The 18,275-nt window shown below is 43.2% G+C and overlaps 1 protein-coding gene across 2 annotated transcripts; it reads right to left on the minus strand.

Moving 5' to 3' along the window:
- Nucleotides 1-1,399: 1,399 nt before the first annotated feature.
- LOC306918769 (uncharacterized protein) lies at nucleotides 1,400-9,869 on the minus strand. Of its 2 annotated transcripts, none has more exons than XM_079531636.1 (14): nucleotides 9,783-9,869; nucleotides 6,096-8,782; nucleotides 5,601-5,712; nucleotides 5,326-5,423; nucleotides 5,037-5,129; nucleotides 4,871-4,936; nucleotides 4,576-4,626; nucleotides 4,250-4,339; nucleotides 3,980-4,045; nucleotides 3,791-3,856; nucleotides 3,533-3,577; nucleotides 3,200-3,444; nucleotides 2,581-2,758; nucleotides 1,400-2,209 (listed from the first exon to the last, which is right to left on the minus strand). In XM_079531636.1, exons 2-14 carry the CDS (start codon nucleotides 6,334-6,336, stop codon nucleotides 2,064-2,066), a joined length of 1,497 nt encoding a protein of 498 aa, XP_079387762.1. In that variant the 5' UTR covers nucleotides 6,337-8,782; nucleotides 9,783-9,869; the 3' UTR covers nucleotides 1,400-2,063. The 2 variants fall into 2 exon arrangements, with proteins under 2 accessions (XP_079387762.1, XP_079387761.1); XM_079531635.1 differs by having other exon boundaries at nucleotides 4,238-4,339.
- Between the last annotated feature and the right edge of the window lie 8,406 nt (nucleotides 9,870-18,275).

The raw sequence follows: 18,275 nt of genomic DNA on the forward strand, positions 1-18,275 counted from the left end.
GCTCTCATGATATCCACCAGAGCCTTTTGGCCCTAATGACATCTAAAGCTCTAGGTGAAAGCCTTCGTTACACTCTGCCACCCCCAGATTTCCCATGGAAATCTGTACCATATCTAGAAGGCTTGAACAGTAGACCCCTCAGGCCACCCCAATACAAGCATACGGAGGCTTGAACATCAAGCGTCAGCCATTCAGACCACCCCATTGAGGGCGTCCAGGCGTCCCGCTTTCTTTCTTTGATGTTACGGTGGGTCATAAAAAACCTCAAGATCAAATCACATGCCACCCATTAAGGGCGTTCCCTGTCAATGGGTCAGAGTCAGCCAATCCGTGCAGTTCCAGTTTGAAGTAACGCCCTCTTGACCGTATCAAAGGTGGTCCACAGCTTCGGACCCAGGCTTCTACAACACCACGCCATCACTTCAACCCTGGCGTCTACGACACGACGCCATCACTTCGACCCTGGCGTCTACAACACGACGCCATCACTTCAACCCTGGCGTCTACAACACGACGCCATCACTTCGACCCTGGCGTCTACAACACGACGCCATCACTTCAACCCTGGCGTCTACAAGACCACGCCACCACTTCGACCCTGGCGTCTACAACACCACGCCACCACTTCGACCCTGGCGTCTACAACACGACGCCATCACTTCAACCCCGGCCACTTTCAGGGAGGTGATCATGTCCAGTGCTCTCTCTCTCTTTCACATCACCAGTGCTCTCCCAGATAGCAAAATATGGGTGAATCAACGTTGAAATATGGTTAGGCAGAAATATTGAATCCATGTTGAAGCCTGACATTGAAATCATACAAAAAGTGGTCTATGACTTACATGTTGAATCAACGTTAGGTTTGCAACCATAACTGATACTATATCAATGTTGATTCAACCATGATCTAAATGGTAATCTACATTCACATTTTAGTGGATTTTATATTGAATCAATGTTAGGAATCAATGTTGATTCAACCATCATCTAAATGGTAATCTACATGCACATTTTAGTTGATTTTATATTGAATCAATGTTAGGAATCAATGTTGATTCAACCATAATCTAAATTAGGATCTACATGCACATTTTAGTTGATTTTATATTGAATCAATGTTAGGAATCAATGTTGATTCAACCATAATCTAAATGGTAATCTACTTGTACATTTGGATTGATTTTATATTTAATCAAAATTAAGGAATAAATACTGATTAATGTACATTTTACATTAAAATATTGCTGCTGATATGTATACATCATGACAAGTTTCTTCATTCAGTACTGCTGTTATACACAAACACAATAGGCAGACGGTGTATTAGCGGTTGTTCAAAATTCTTACATTACCATATTTCCAAAAATCTGAACACAAACTTAAAAATGACAACATGGCATTAATATTACATTTTATTTTAGAAAACAGTCATAGTTCAAACTAGACAGCCAGCAACGTGTCCCTGAGCAACACTCTAAACTAGGTGGGGGTGATATGGTGACAAATATCGTTTGTGACACTGATAACAGGTTGACACCATGCCTTTTCAGGCTTTGAGATATCTTTCATCTCTCAAACATCTTACAAATGTAAAGATCAATCTTTACATTGTCTTTCCTGTCAAGAGGGTCTCATCATACTTCCACAGTTACCAATGACCAGTTAACCATGTAAGGGTGTCCACAGTACCAACCGACCGACATCCAAGTGCAGTAAAATAAATTAAAAAAAAAACCTTACATTCCACTGACATGTTAGACAAAGAGGATTTTTAACAAAAAACGATATCCGGATACAGCTCAGTACGTGCAAGCACACAGCGACACCAAACAGAGGCCCATATTAAAAACAGGGTCTGTAATCTATTAGAACTATAGGGCAACTCTGGAGACAACACTGCAAGAACAGGCTGAAGCGACAAGTCATTCAAGTAGATGCATGAAACATCTGTAAACATATTTGACTCCTTTGACTGACAGAACATATTGTCCATGGAAGAACAGGGTCCATGAGGGTAAGCCTTGTACTGTATGAACCAGGGAAACAGTGTGTGCTGGGGTACCCTAAGTTTGACTCTGGTTCGCTTGACTTGGGTTTGGGTCACTTTGGTTCCTTGAGATGCCTCCCTCCCGGTCTGGTGCATAACGAAGCCACTTCTTGACAGTTTCGCTGTAGTCGGTCAGCTTGGGGTCAAACTGTCGAGCAGCAGCTGAAAGACACAAATAAGTGAGGAAAAGTGTATATCCCATACAATTTGTTATTATATCCCCCCCCCGCCCCAACCCACTCTGTAGGCCTGCAGTAACAAGCTATAGTCAGCATCCAGTTAGACTGAACAGGAAAGAGAAGCAATCACCTAGCCTGATGCCATCTAGGCAAGACAATGTGTATCCATGCACCTCTAAAGCTCATCAATTACGTTGTCCATTTCTTATAGGTTGCACTTTCCCCATCACTTTATTCCAACATAACACTTTAAGTTTTTGCAACAGCATAATTATATTCTGAATCACCAGCAGACCGTCATGCCTCACTACCTAAACTTAACCTATGAAGTAGTTTGCAGCGAAGGAAGCTCACCAAACATGCAGTCTTGTAGTGTTGTGTGCTTGAATGGCTTCTTGCTTTCTGAACAACGCTTGTCTTTCTTTCCAGCCCAGTTGAACCCACTGGCCAGGGCGTTGGTCATAGCAGTTTTCAACATCAGTCTGATCATGTTCTCTGAATTGGTGCCTCCTACCAAAGCCAGACGAGAAATCTAAATCAGAGAGAAGAAAATGAAGGCCATGCGTTAGAAACAGCATAACATTTATTTTATGAACACAGAGCAACCAACTTGTTTATACACACTTTATGCATGCACTGATGTTCCAGCCCATAGTGTTCATGCCAGTCGTTATGTTTAACCACATTAACCCTCCTGTCCATATATAAAGGTATGTTTGAACAATTTCAAAAGGTTTCATAAATAGCAGATATACAAGCTCTGTGACACGTTTTGAACTAGAAAGTGCTAAACACATTTTTCATTTATGACTTTAATCCAGCCTATATTAGGTATATAGATGTGTGCGTGTCCTTTTTGGCTGTTTGTTCAGCCTCCGCTACTAGTAAACACATTTTTCCCCTGAGGAAAAACGAACAAGACCACACTGAAATGATCTACATTTGATAAATGAAATGCAGTTCAATAAATTACCATCTTTTGACTGACTGATTGATCCATCAGTAATATTTCTGCCACATTGAAGTCTTGTTCACTGGCGATTGGCAGCTGGAAGGGAAGCATAGGGGTTGTGGTGGCCACCCGGTGTCCCCTGGTCCCACCCGGTGTCATGTTGCCCTCAGCCAACTCGTTCTTGATGTACTGCACATCTCTGGACAGATCCTTCACCACCACAAGTACTTCAGCGAGCATTGAATTCATCCTCTGGATGGCAAGGTCTTCAGAAGAGTTAAAATCATTAAGTGAGAAATAAAAATAAGCTGCAAATGACACATGAGGAATGACAGGAATGTCCAATAGACTTGCCTTTCATAAGCTGCCCGTCATCGCCGGCCATCTGTGTGGTTCTATCTGTAAAACACAAACATTCATGCAACTTAATCACTGCACACATTGAGGTTAGGTGTAGTTATGCACGCGTGTGTAATAGAGTACTATAGACAGATAACAGTTTAAGTTCAAATGATCATCTGAATAGAGATCAAACGTCTCTCTCACACACACACACACACACACACATCAGAAAATGTCTACAAATGTTACATGACAGTCTTGTTCACTTACCATTGCAACCATGATTAGGCACAGAATGCATTGGATCATACTGGTGGACGTTGTTCCCTCTGAAGTCTGGAGGGAAAAACAAATGCAAAAAGAAAAGAAAAGAGTGATTTAATTTGTCTACAAATAGATCACTTTACATGTACTGCATGTAGTAAATTGGGTTCCTTAGTGAGGAATACAATGGCATACCATGTTGTATACGCCGTGGAACACCAGGCGGGGTGTTGTACTGCCCTGAGCTGTATCCCGACATCCCTGTAGAAACAATTAGTTATATTTCACTATAGTTTAGGAGTAGAAACACAACCTGATGTGGCAGCATATGTTGTCAACTATAACCCAGGATGTCTGAAAAATGAATACAAAATCTGAACTGTCAGTCAAACTAACATATGTAAGTATCCCCAGCTCTCAAAACACTGTTACTGAAAGAGTACGGTATCATACCACTACTTGTACTTTGTCGCTGTGGATCCTGCAGCTGCTGGACATGCGGTTGTGGGGACTGGAGCTGGTGGTACTGGGCAGTAGCAAATCCTGGCATCTCAGCTGAAACAGTAGGAAATACACAATGTTATTAGAAAATGACACTATTGTAACCCCCCATGTGAGAAAATGTTTGATTTCCAGTCAGCTGATTTCTCTAGATTTAATGCATTTCTCTGACCCAGGGATAAAATAAATGGATGAAAGCAAAATGCACTGCCCCAAATGCTACTTTAATAACAATACAGATATGTTAAACATGCCAGAACATTATGTTATGAGACTGCTTGATAACTCACCATTATGAACGTCATCAGTTAGCGATTGACGGTAGTTGCTAGTAACCAGATCTACAAAGGGGAAATGCAAAATAAGTTGACTCAAACATGGTGGAAATTGTATAGAGTAGGCCTACTCAATATAAAAGCATTATGTACAACTACACATTTATTATTGTGGCATTGCTTGCAAGTTGTGAAGGCTTTGGATTTTTGTAGTGGGCTGGAATGCATACACATTGTAAATTAATATGTATTCTGTTGCATGCATGTTGCAGCTATCTCCTCACAAGAACACCGATATGGGTTCACTTACTGTTATTTGGATCAGGAGTCTGCAACTCTTCTAAATAGCTGTAGATCATGCCACCATCCAAAGAATCTAAAAAGAGTAAGCCAGGGTGAGAATTGAAGATGCTACAAATCATGTTTAATGTTCAAACAGTCATCTAGTTGCCATTTTAACATGCATAGCAACATACCATTCATTGTAGGCTCTTGGCCTAGTGGCCGCACAGCTGGAGGCTTGCTGGATTTTAGCGCCTTACGAGACTGGCTCGATTTTGGGGTCTGTCCTACAACATATTTTAGTTGGTATGTTATTCACAATGTATATATTTTGTGGCAACTATACAATAACTGCAAGAAACTGACAAGTCCAATCAAATTAAAATGCTCAATTTATCGGTACAATGTCAGACTAATTTATTTAACTGTAGCAGTGATCAGTTCCAAGAGTGCCTATATAAAATAAATGCATTGCATCAATACCTGGGAAACCCACATCAGGTGGTTTGGCAAAACGTTTTCTTTTGGCATCACCACTCGAGTGGTCATCAGAGTCCGAAGGCACATACTGCTGATTTGGCCTAAAAAAACAATACACATGTAATAAATGTAGTTATGATACTATGCGTATTAGTCAAGGCTACAGTCTGAATACATAGGCCCTCAGGCCACTGTTATCCTTTTGCAACTACAACAGTGGCACAATTATTTACAACACCCTAGGGAGAGTTATCCCTTTACCAAAGTGAACACTGTACCTGGATCTTCTTTTCTGGCGGAGATCTCCTTCGTCCTCAGATTCGATTTCAGAGGTTGGACACATAGTTGAGGTGTACTTGGTCTCTCGTTTTTTGGCCTCATCATGGGTCTCTGGAAAGAGCAGAGGGAAAATGCCAATTAACATTCTGCAGTCCAGTGTTTAACCAAAAAACTATAATCACACCTGTCTGAAGTGCTCTTATCATACGTCATCATACATAATCTCATCCTGGCCAATCACAGTTTGCATCCTCACTTGTGTCTTTGATGTTTGTGTTTGCATAAAACAGCAAAGCTGGACATAGGAGGGACAGCTAGCACCCCTCAAAAAAATGATATTGCATACTTGGTTTAATGTAACCAACCGTGGTCCCAATAGGTGAACATTCTTGAAAATAAGCAAATATTCAGCAGAATTATCTAGGAAACTCAGAAGCTCACATGCCATTATGAGCTTTTAGAGCCGCTGTGTATGTGTTGCACCAATTACTCACCACACGTAGTAAGTACACGCACATCCTTATAGGTGATCCATTTATCATCTGGTTGCATTCCATCTCGAAGGGCTTTTGTGAGCTTTATGTGTTTAGGGGGCCATAACAGTGTCTGTTCTTGAGCATTAAACCAGCTCTCTAGAACTACTGCTGTCCCACCATTTGGGAACTGTACCACTGACCACAGCACCACTTCACCATTCATCTTCAAAGGGCTGAAATGAGAATTAACGGTACTCATAATGATCTCTCCTTACAAGCCATCCCCATACAGTCCTACAAAGCCAAAGTGCACTACACACACACACACACATTGCATTTTTTAAGCATTTAAGTGTTTCAATTGGCCAGCCAAACATGTTATCTGTGCACATGTGATAGTGTACTAATTGTGTATTCATTAATGAGGTAATTTATGACCCGAAATCCGACGTTAGTGTGTCAATATAGTTACTGCACTTTGGCTTTGTAGGGCAGTCTGGTTATGCTGCTAAATGAAGTAGTGGTATTACAATGGCACCATCTCCATCTGGAGAGAGAAGACATTTGCGCTTGATATAGGCAAGTTTACCTATCCCTATATTGTCTTGCAAGCCACTGACCTTGTATGTACCGATGTATGATGATTCACAGGGATACATGTAGTACGGCTGTTTGTGTCTGTACTTTCTGTAAACTATATATACATCTTCCTCTGATTTAAGAATATTCTCTACTAATGCAAATCCATCTCCAACCTCAATACAATTGTCTCCTTGCTTTGTGGACAAAGTAAACCGATGAGTGGAGACCTTCCTGTACTGTTGTGAATCAGTAAACTGTGGGGGGACAGGCCCATCAGTGTGAATATTACGCAAAATTGGATCATCGGTGGGACATGGGGACCCAACATGTGGAATTTCAGACAACCTTTTCACTACCTGTTGTAGGGGCTGATGTGGCTTGCGTAGAAGATGCTTAATTTGTCCAAGATAGTTCTCAAAAGGGAATCCTGAGATATTATCTAGAGTGCCAAACTTCCTGTATTCCTCAGCCAAATGAATAAGCTGGTGTACATTGTACACAAGTTGATCTTTTCCATACAACTCCCCAAAGTGTTCAACAAAAGAAACCATCAACTTGTGTGCAAAGGCCAACATTTCCTCAGAAATACTAGGGGACAGTAACAAGTACATTCCAACAGAAAACAACATGAAGTTGTCATAAAGCTCACTGGGCAGGGAATTCTTCAAAACCACAGGACCCCAATACAACATGAAGGATCGCAACTCAGTAGCTTTCCAGCGATCTAGTTCTGACAGCTCCCTTGGTTTACGGTTAAATTCACAAGGCATGTAAGGACGTAGCTTTAGCAGTTTACCTGAAATGGCTTCTACAGTTTTGGAAGGGACCCTTGTTGCCAACATTTTCCCCTTTAACCATATATTAAGCAGTTTCCTTGTAACTCCGAGACAACAGAGATGCATGTAATCAGTTGGAAACATAGAAACCATCTTAACTAAACCTGTTAAAGGGCTCGTCCCATTGTGATGTCCCTCATCAACCATGTCTGCAAAACTAGAGTCTGTCCTAAGTCTGACTTTTGTTTCAGGATATGTCATTTTATTTCTCCATACACCCTCCTGAAAACACTTGTCACAACCCGAATAGCCATTAAATGCCTTGGTCTGCTTAATATAAGCTCTAGCTGGGGCATCACAAATAAAAGAAGAAATCTGTACATCAAATTGCTTGTCATTATAAATAATGCCATCAGACAGTACATTCTGAAGATCTTTGACAAACTTCTCTAGGTACTCAGAAACACTCTTTGGCTTGCTTAGACCACAGAAAATGCCAACAACAAATGGGGACTTTGTGTAGTCACATTTGAGACTTCCAAGTATGGGCCAAAACTGAAGTTTAGAACTTTTGAATAAAGGTAAACCATCTATATTAAACTGTAAATTAAGAGTTGTCAGAGTTACCGGTAAACTCAAACATGCCAACCGTGAAAGCACCCCTTTGACTAAACCGAAATGATAGTATTCCCCCCCTTCAATCTTAGTGGTAGGCACATTTTTTTGTGTTCCAAGCAATGTTCTTCCATCTTTAGGAAGGGTGGGGTGAAACATCTTCAAAATGGACAGCAAAGATGATAGTGCAACCAGAGAGACTGAATAGGATGTTGCCCAATATTTTAAACTTGTCATGAGGAAATCTTCATTATGCTCATCACTGTCAAAGACATGTTCAGGTTCAATTTCGTCATCCCCAGCTATACTTTCTAAATGTGCATCTGACTCACCTGGTGAGTCAATATTTGCACTCTGATCACTGATAGTTAGTGGTCTGTTTATGTTTAGTGGCAAGTATGATGTAGTTGGTAAATCTAGTGGCAAGTCTGATGGTGTAGTTGGTGAATCTAGCAGGCACTCAGAAGAGGCTGCGACAGGATCTGTGCTCTCTAAACAGTAACGGTTTGTCCTTGAATTAGCAGCAACAATTAACTTATAATCAGTGAGGATAGCCTGCTCTGTCTCCCTCACTAATTTGTTGACTCTACGTCTTTTAGCCCGAGAATAAGATGACATCTTAGAGTGATGAGGTGCTGTAGTCAATGTACCGGTACATAAATTATGCCCATTTACTTGGCTATAACGGGTCTTCTTTCTTCAATGCTGCCGTCTTGAAACTGGTACGTGATTCTGGAAGAAAAAAAAAGGGGGGGGGGGGGGTCTTGATTGTGATTGATTGATTTGATTGAAATATTTATTAACAGTTTGTAGAATTACAGTACATTTCAAGCACAAACTTGATACAAAGACTGTCAACTGTGAGTGGATGACCCAATTAAGCATTACACAAGAGGGTCACCTTGTTCAATTCATCAAAACATTTAGAGACGTACAAATAGACACTTCTATGGTCAAAGAACAGATTATGAACATGATTAATGTGCTGCATTGCAATGTGCAAGGTGAAACAAGCTGAAACATTGCATAATTCTACATTTGGATCAGTATCAAGAGAGTTCATTATTATATTGTTCATTATAAAATACGAGCATAACCAAACATCTAACTAACAATAACATTAGCAGGACCAGTGCAGTCTGAGACTTCTCAGACTGCACGAAAGGCACGTTCAAACTTCACCGTCGTACTTCAGAATGAAAATTAAGCAAGAAAGCCCATTATTTCCTAATGCCTTCTTAAAACTTTGTCTTTAGCGGATCAAACAATGTACAATTACTTTTTTCTCCGTGTTTATCCCGGTTTATCCACACCGCCGTCTCAACTAAGTGCCGCATTTCTTCCTGTTTTGCTGAGTCACCCAATATGCACGCTTTTGATTGGCTGACTCGCACAACGTCATTCAGTACCAAAGCACGCAATTGGTCTGTTCGTTTTGGCGCAACGCCGGTTAGAAAGATGATTTTTTCAACATTTGAAAAGTTGAACACATCGAAATAAATAATGTACTGGTTATAGGTCTGAAAACAGACACAGCAACCGTACGATTCCACTTGCACACTCTCAAGAGTTAAATTAATAAGTACACGCTAACGAATATTCATGAATATTTATCTTAATGTTAGTTGACGTATATAGCACATTTACCTACCAAACTGCAGCGTAAGCACAACATAATGCAGTTATTTTTCACTAAACACAGTTAAGATAAAAGTAATATAGCCAAACTTACTGTAAAAGTAGAATTAAAATCCGGGGGAGAGTAGATTAGTTTGCAAACAAACTGTCTCCAGCAGCCGGGTGCAGCAGTTCTGATTGCCGAAGGGGGTGCGTGTGGTTGGGACATACCACCACTCGTTTAAATTGGGGGGACATTTGGACCGGTCCAATGGGTCCATTCCATGTAGTACTTTTAGATGTTTTTATGACTACAAACCGTACATAAGAAGATTTACAGACAAGTAAGAAAATGTACAGAAGAAATCACAACCCATTGTTCTCAACATATGGTGCTTAATTTTAAACGTGATACACCCCCACCCAATGATAAAATGCTCTCACCCAGAGCTCCAAGATGTGGAGGTGTGTGGGGTGGGGGGGAGGGTGTGTGTGTGGGGGGGGGGGGGGGGGGGGGGGGGAGGGGGGGTCAAGAGGGTGGGGCTAGTGGAGCCAAGGGGATGTAAGCGGGGGGGGGGGGGGGGGGGTTCAGGTGTGTGTGTGGGGGGGTTGAGGTATGTGAAGTGGGGGGGAGGGGGAGGGTTGGGGGGGTGGGGGGGGGGGGGGGTCAAGAGGGTGGGGCTAGTGGAGCCAAGGGGATGGAAGGGGGGGGGGGGGGCGGGGGGGGGTAGACGACAGTATACGTTGATTCAACATTGTTTAGATGTTGGCATTTCAATCATTGAAATAGTGGGGGGGTGGGGGGGGGGTCAAGAGGGTGGGGCTAGTGGAGCCAAGGGGATGGAAGGGGGGGGGGGGGGGGTAGACGACAGTATACGTTGATTCAACATTGTTTAGATGTTGGCATTTCAATCATTGAAATAGTGGGGGGGTGGGGGGGGGGTCAAGAGGGTGGGGCTAGTGGAGCCAAGGGGATGGAAGGGGGGGGGGGGGGGGGTAGACGACAGTATACGTTGATTCAACATTGTTTAGATGTTGGCATTTCAATCATTGAAATTCGACCACAAAACAACATTGATTCAATGACATCTTTTCAACATTGGTTAATTGGCATCAATTAGTTGATCGGTTGATGGTTGATCCACCATCAATCGTCGACCTTAACCAAAAATCAACCATGTTGACCATAATTCAACATTGAATTAACATCTTTTGCTATCCTACACATCACCAGTGCTCTGCACATCACCAGTGCTCTCTCTCCTGCACATCACCAGTGCTCTCTCTCCTGCACATCACCAGTGCTCTCTCTCCTGCACATCACCAGTGCTCTGCACATCACCAGTGCTCTCTCTTTCCTGCACATCACCAGTGCTCTCTGACTCTAAGGGCCGGGGAGGTCTCACGGCTCCGAGATTCTGGCATCCAGATTCTGGCAACAGGGTGGGTCTCACAGCTTCGAGACGCTGCTGCTCACCTAGGGAGCAGCCAGGACCGCCAGAGCGTTCATGCTCTGGCGGCAACAGAGTGGGTCTCACAGCTTCGAGACCCTGCTGCTCACCTATGGAGCAGCCAGGACCGCCAGAGCGTTCATGCTCTGGCGGCAACAGGGTGGGTCTCACCGCTTCGAGACCCTGCTGCTCACCTAAGGAGCAGCCAGGACCGCCAGAGCGTTCATGCTCTGGCGGCAACAGAGTGGGTCTCACAGCTTCGAGACCCTGCTGCTCACCTAAGGAGCAGCCAGGACCGCCAGAGCGTTCATGCTCTGGCGGCAACAGGGTGGGTCTCACCGCTTCGAGACCCTGCTGCTCACCTAAGGAGCAGCCAGGACCGCCAGAGCGTTCATGCTCTGGCGGCAACAGAGTGGGTCTCACAGCTTCGAGACCCTGCTGCTCACCTAAGGAGCAGCCAGGACCGCCAGAGCGTTCATGCTCTGGCGGCAACAGGGTGGGTCTCACCGCTTCGAGACCCTGCTGCTCACCTAAGGAGCAGCCAGGACCGCCAGAGCGTTCATGCTCTGGCGGCAACAGAGTGCATCTCACCGCTTCGAGATGCTGCTGCTCACCTGCGGAGCAGCCAGGACTGCCAGAGTGTTCAGACTCTGGCAGCGACTGGGTTACCATCTGGTTAGAATCTTGCCACTGAGTCATAGAAGCTACTCAAGGTATATGGGTTGTAAAGCCAGATACCTTGGTTCGTATGTGTCTGGAAGACTTCAGCATCCCGTTACTGCGGTAAGCCCTAATCCGTACTCAAGAAGGACCATATAAAATAGCTCAAGGCTGTATTGCTGATTACTTAGCTTAGGACCCCCGCAGTGGTGTCCGGTTAGAACTTAAACCAGGATGCTTAGACTTCTGCCTTCTCCCTGAAGCCGACCCTCTATTATATTCTCCGACCAGGCTTGTCACGATGACTAAGCCAGTTAGATCTATCCATATATGGTTCTATCCATATATGGTTCTACCATATCTATCGATATCAGCACTAGGTCGGCTCGGGCCCAAATATAGGGATTGTCATACTAAACATGTCATATATCATATAGCCCAACGTCCTAGTCAGAGTCTTCGTTACAGGTAGTCTAAATGTACACATGATGACTCATACAGGTGGAAAGCCCTTCTCTTGTACAGTATGTGGTAATGGCTTTACTCAGACAGGTGATCTAAAAAGACACATGATGACTCATACAGGGGGAAAGCCTTTAGTTTAAGACATATGATCAGTCAGTCTAATCCAGGATGACAATGATTCAAAAGCAGAGGAATTACATAATCTGACAACATCAACATTAATAAAACACACATTAATAGTTTATTGTGATGTATTTTTGTTGTATCTTGTGTATGGATCTTATTTTCTATTCAACAAGATGGAATTTCATGTTTATTTTCTCTTGCATTATTCCCTCCAGCTCATAGGTTACTGAATATTATGTTATGAATATTAATGAAGTCATATTCGTTGATATGCAGTAAATAATGGTGCAGTAAAGTGCTGACAAGCTGCTGGGTTTGTGTAACTGTGTGTTGTTTACATTGTTACATTATCATAGTACATAATATGGTAGATTCCATTGTTACATTATCATAGTACATAATATGGTAGATTCCATTGTTACATTATCAAGGTACATAATATGGTAGATTCCATTGTTACATTATCATAGTACATAATATGGTAGATTCCATTGTTACATTATCATAGTACATAATATGGTAGATTCCAGAGACAGTTGAGTTAGTTCGTTTGACTTTGATGGTTTATATTCTCCAGAGTTTAGTGTCTTTATTCAGTCTTTCTGAACTTAAATAAACTATTTTATACCTGGGTTAGGGTTATGGAAATATTGATAATGTTTTAGTTTTCTTGGTTTAATAAAGGTTTCAACACTACAGGTCCTCTATGTGTGCTTATTACAGAAATGTTATCAAAGATGTGTTGTATTTACCCCATAACTACTGTGAACAATACAGTCATTTTACAGCCTGTATATCTTGTGCTGAAGCTGCTACTACAGAGTACATGAGTAAGTATTCATTTTACACTCTGCATACATTTTATTATTATTCATATTAATAATAATAATATTTATTCGTATATAGTATTTTTTATTGTCCTAAAATATTGTCTATATTCATACATTCATGAATCCACTTGCTGACCGGCTGTCGGCATTGTGCAATTTTGAATAGGGGTTTATATGTGACCGTACCATTAACATCCTATATAAGGTAAGATTTTCTCATTTTGATTATGCTTTAAGTAGCATGTGACGTGTCAAACTAGGGGGTTTTCATGATTCTGAATCCATTTCAAGTATTAGTTTTGCACAAAAAACACTCCTTTGGCTAAAAACGGCCATACCAAATTCCCCACAATGTGCTGATCTCATCACATTTGTGCTGAGATCAGAATGTCTTTAGCCCAAGGAGTTTTTATTGTGTTTGACACGTCACATGCTACTTAAAGCATGAGGGAAGTTTGACATGTTCGCTTTATACAGGATGTTAATGGTCACATATAAACCTTATACAGGATGTTAATGGTCACATATAAACCTTATACAGGATGTTAATGGTCACATATAAACCTTATACAGGATGTTAATGGTCACATATAAACCTTATACAGGATGTTAATGGAAGGATCACATATAAACCTTATACAGGATGTTAATGGTCACATATAAACCTTATACAGGATGTTAATGGTCACATATAAACCTTATACAGGATGTTAATGGTCACATATAAACCTTATACAGGATGTTAATGGAAGGATCACATATAAACCTTATACAGGATGTTAATGGTCACATATAAACCATATACAGGATGTTAATGGTCACATATAAACCATATACAGGATGTTAATGGTCACATATAAACCTTATACAGGATGTTAATGGTCACATATAAACCTTATACAGGATGTTAATGGTCACATATAAACCATATACAGGATGTTAGTGGTCACATATAAACCTTATACAGGATGTTAATGGAAGGATCACATATAAACCCCTTTAAAAAATGCTCAATACCAACAGCCGGTCAACAAGTGGATTCATGAATGTATGAATATAGACAATATTTTAGACCAATAAAAAAGACTATACGAATTAATATTATTATTATTATACACCCATCTGACCCCACTCTGAACACTATGTTGTACCAGGGACCCCCATCTGAACACTATGTTGTACCAGGAACCCCCATCTGAACACTATGTTGTACCAGGGACCCCCATCTGAACATTATGTTGTACCAGGGACCCCCATCTGAACACTATGTTGTACCAGGGACCCCCATCTGACCACTATGTTGTACCAGGGACCCCCATGATCTGAACATTGTGTTGTACCAGGGACCCCCATCTGAACATTATGTTGTACCAGGGACCCCCATCTGAACATTATGTTGTACCAGGGACCCCCATCTGAAAATTATGTTGTACCAGGGACCCCCATCTGAACACTATGTTGTACCAGGGACCCCCATCTGAACACTATGTTGTACCAGGGACCCCCATCTGAACACTATGTTGTACCAGGGACCCCCATCTGAACACTATGTTGTACCAGGGACCCCCATCTGAACACTATGTTGTACCAGAGACCCCCATCTGAACACTATGTTGTACCAGGGACCCCCATCTGAACACTATGTTGTACCAGGGACCCCCATCTGAACATTATGTTGTACCAGGGACCCCCATCTGAACATTATGTTGTACCAGGGACCACCATCTGAACACTATGTTGTACCAGGGACCCCCATCTGAACACTATGTTGTACCAGGGACCCCCATCTCTACACTATGTTGTACCAGGGACCCCCATCTGAACATTATGTTGTACCAGGGACCCCCATCTGAACATTATGTTGTACCAGGGACCCCCATCTGAACACTATGTTGTACCAGGGACCCCCATCTGAACACTATTTTGTACCAGGGACCCCCATCTGAACACTGTTGTACCAGGGACCCCCATCTGAATACTATGTTGTACCAGGGACCCCCATCTGAACACTATGTTGTACCAGGGACCCCCATCTGTACACTGTTGTACCAGGGACCCCCATCTGAACACTATGTTGTACCAGGGACCCCCATCTGAACACTATGTTGTACCAGGGACCCCCATCTGAACATTATGTTGTACCAGGGACCCCCATCTGAACATTATGTTGTACCAGGGACCACCATCTGAACACTATGTTGTACCAGGGACCCCCATCTGAACACTATGTTGTACCAGGGACCCCCATCTGAACATTATGTTGTACCAGGGACCCCCATCTGAACATTATGTTGTACCAGGGACCCCCATCTGAACACTATGTTGTACCAGGGACCCCCATCTGAACACTGTTGTACCAGGGACCCCCATCTGAACACTATTTTGTACCAGGGACCCCCATCTGAACACTGTTGTACCAGGGACCCCCATCTGAATACTATGTTGTACCAGGGACCCCCATCTGAACACTATGTTGTACCAGGGACCCCCATCTGAACACTATGTTGTACCAGGGACCCCCATCTGTACACTGTTGTACCAGGGACCCCCATCTGAACACTGTTGTACCAGGGACCCCCATCTGAACATTATGTTGTACCAGGGACCCCCATCTGAACACTATGTTGTACCAGGGACCCCCATCTGAACATTATGTTGTACCAGGGACCACCATCTGAACATTATGTTGTACCAGGGACCCCCATCTGAACACTATGTTGTACCAGGGACCCCCATCTGAACATTATGTTGTACCAGGGACCCCCATCTGAACACTATGTTGTACCAGGGACCCCCATCACAATGTTGTACCAGGGACCCCCATCTGAACACTATGTTGTACCAGGGACCCCCATCTGAACACTGTTGTACCAGGGACCCCCATCACTATGTTGTACCAGGGACCCCCATCTGAACACTGTTGTACCAGGGACCCCCATCACTATGTTGAACCAGGGACCCCCATCTGAACACTAAGTTGTACCCGGGACCCCCAGATCAGAGAATAATTATTTTTAGAAATGCAATATTATTCAAACCTTTCCAAACATCTTTCGACATTTTTCAAAACATTTAAAAAAAGGCAGATGTGCAGCTTGGAGATCTTTTGAATAACCAAGTATACATTTGGATGAAGTGCTTTCACAATGCTGTATTCAATCATTATACTGGGGAGTGGGGACCCCCTGGAACCTCTTCAAGGACCCCCTGGAACCTCTCCAAGGTCCCCCTGGACCCTCCCCAAGGACCCCCTGGAACCTCTCCAAGGTCCCCCTGGACCCTCCCCAAGGTCCCCCTGGACCCTCCCCAAGGTCCCCCTGGACCCTCCCCAATTTACAATTTAGGCATTTAGCAGACGCTCTTAATCCAGAGCGACTTACATTAAGCAATAACAAAAGCATGGCCTACATCACATATATAAAAAGTAGTTATCATGAATCATAAACTAAGAACGTAACAGTGGAGTATCTATGTTAACTATACATACTATACTATATAATATATTATACATGTGTACTATAAAGTGCTATGACTACATAAAGTGCAATTCTAGAGCTGTCTACGTAACAAGCTATAGGTCTGTTTAAAATACTATCTAAGTCTACATAATGTGCTATCTAAGGGGCTAGGCTAGGGCAAGTGCTACGGGCCATGGTGGAGTCTGAAGAGGTGGGTTTTCAGACTATGGCGGAAGATTGGGAGTGAGGCTGCAGTTCTGACTGTGATGGGAAGTGCATTCCATAGTTTTGGAGCCAGAAGGGAGAAGAGTTTGGGACGTGTGGAGCGTTGTCCCGGCGTTTTTAGTGAAGGTACCTCCAGCTTCCCTGCGTTGGCTGATCTGAGTGCGCGGGAGGGTTTGTAGGGTACGATCATACTTGTGAGATATGGGGGGGCCATGCCTTTGGTTGCTTTGAATGCCAGCATCAGAGTTTTGTATTCTGTGCGGGCAGCGACCGGGAGCCAATGGAGGGAGCGGAGAAGGGGGGTGACGTGTGAGAATTTTGGCTGGTTGAAGACCAAGCGGGCTGCGGCATTTTGGATCAGTTGGAGGGGCTTAAGTGCACATGCCGGTAGGCCGGTAAGGAGGGAGTTACAATAGTCAAGTTTTGACAAGACTGTTGTCTGGATTAGGAGCTGGGCTGAGGAACGGGTGAGGAACGGTCTAATTCATCGTATGTTGTAGAGTGTAAACCTACAGGATCTAGTGACAGCTGTGATGTGTGTTTTGAACGAGAGCTGACTGTCCAGGACAACACCAAGGTTCCTGGCTGTCGGGACAGACTTTACCAGGGCGTTGTCTACGGAGATAGTTAGCTCCCGCATAGGGCAGGACTTAGCTGGGAAGAACAGAAGCTCAGTCTTGTCTGGGTTCAGCTTGAGGTGGTTGGAAGACATCCACTGTGAGATGTCAGCCAGGCATGCAGTGATGCGCTCTTCTACCTGGGTGGCAGAGGGGGGGAAGGATAGAAACAGTTGTGTGTCATCCGCATAGCAGTGACCCCTGGACCCTCCCCAAGGACCCCCTGGACCCTCCCCAAGGACCCCCTGGAACTTCTCCAGTGTGTAACCAACATCTGAAGTGAACTGAGCTCCTGACCTCTGGCTAGTTGAGTATAGTAGCATTATTTTGTTATTTAGCAAGCTGCTAGTAGTGGTACCCTAAGTGCTTTTCTATTAGTATTGTATTATTAGCTTGTGTGGTAGTCTGTAGTTTATAGTTGTATTGTTTGTGTGCTTCAAGCAGTAGGCTATTGGCACTTTGTAGTAGTATAAGTAGTTTCACCCTGTATAGGCCACTTGATTGCCTTGTGAAGTGTGTGGTTTAGCCAGCACAGCTCAAGGGATAAGTAGGCAGGTTGAGAGTATTCTATTCAGTGTGTAACCAACATCTGAAGTGAACTGAGCTCCTGACCTCTGGCTAGTTGAGTATAGTAGCATTATTTTGTTATTTAGCAAGCTGCTAGTAGTGGTACCCTAAGTGCTTTTCTATTAGTATTGTATTATTAGCTTGTGTGGTAGTCTGTAGTTTATAGTTGTATTGTTTGTGTGCTTCAAGCAGTAGGCTATTGGCACTTT

Source organism: Electrona antarctica, assembly GCF_951216825.1.
Source record: "Electrona antarctica genome assembly, contig: scaffold_90, whole genome shotgun sequence".
Taxonomy (NCBI): domain Eukaryota; kingdom Metazoa; phylum Chordata; class Actinopteri; order Myctophiformes; family Myctophidae; genus Electrona; species Electrona antarctica.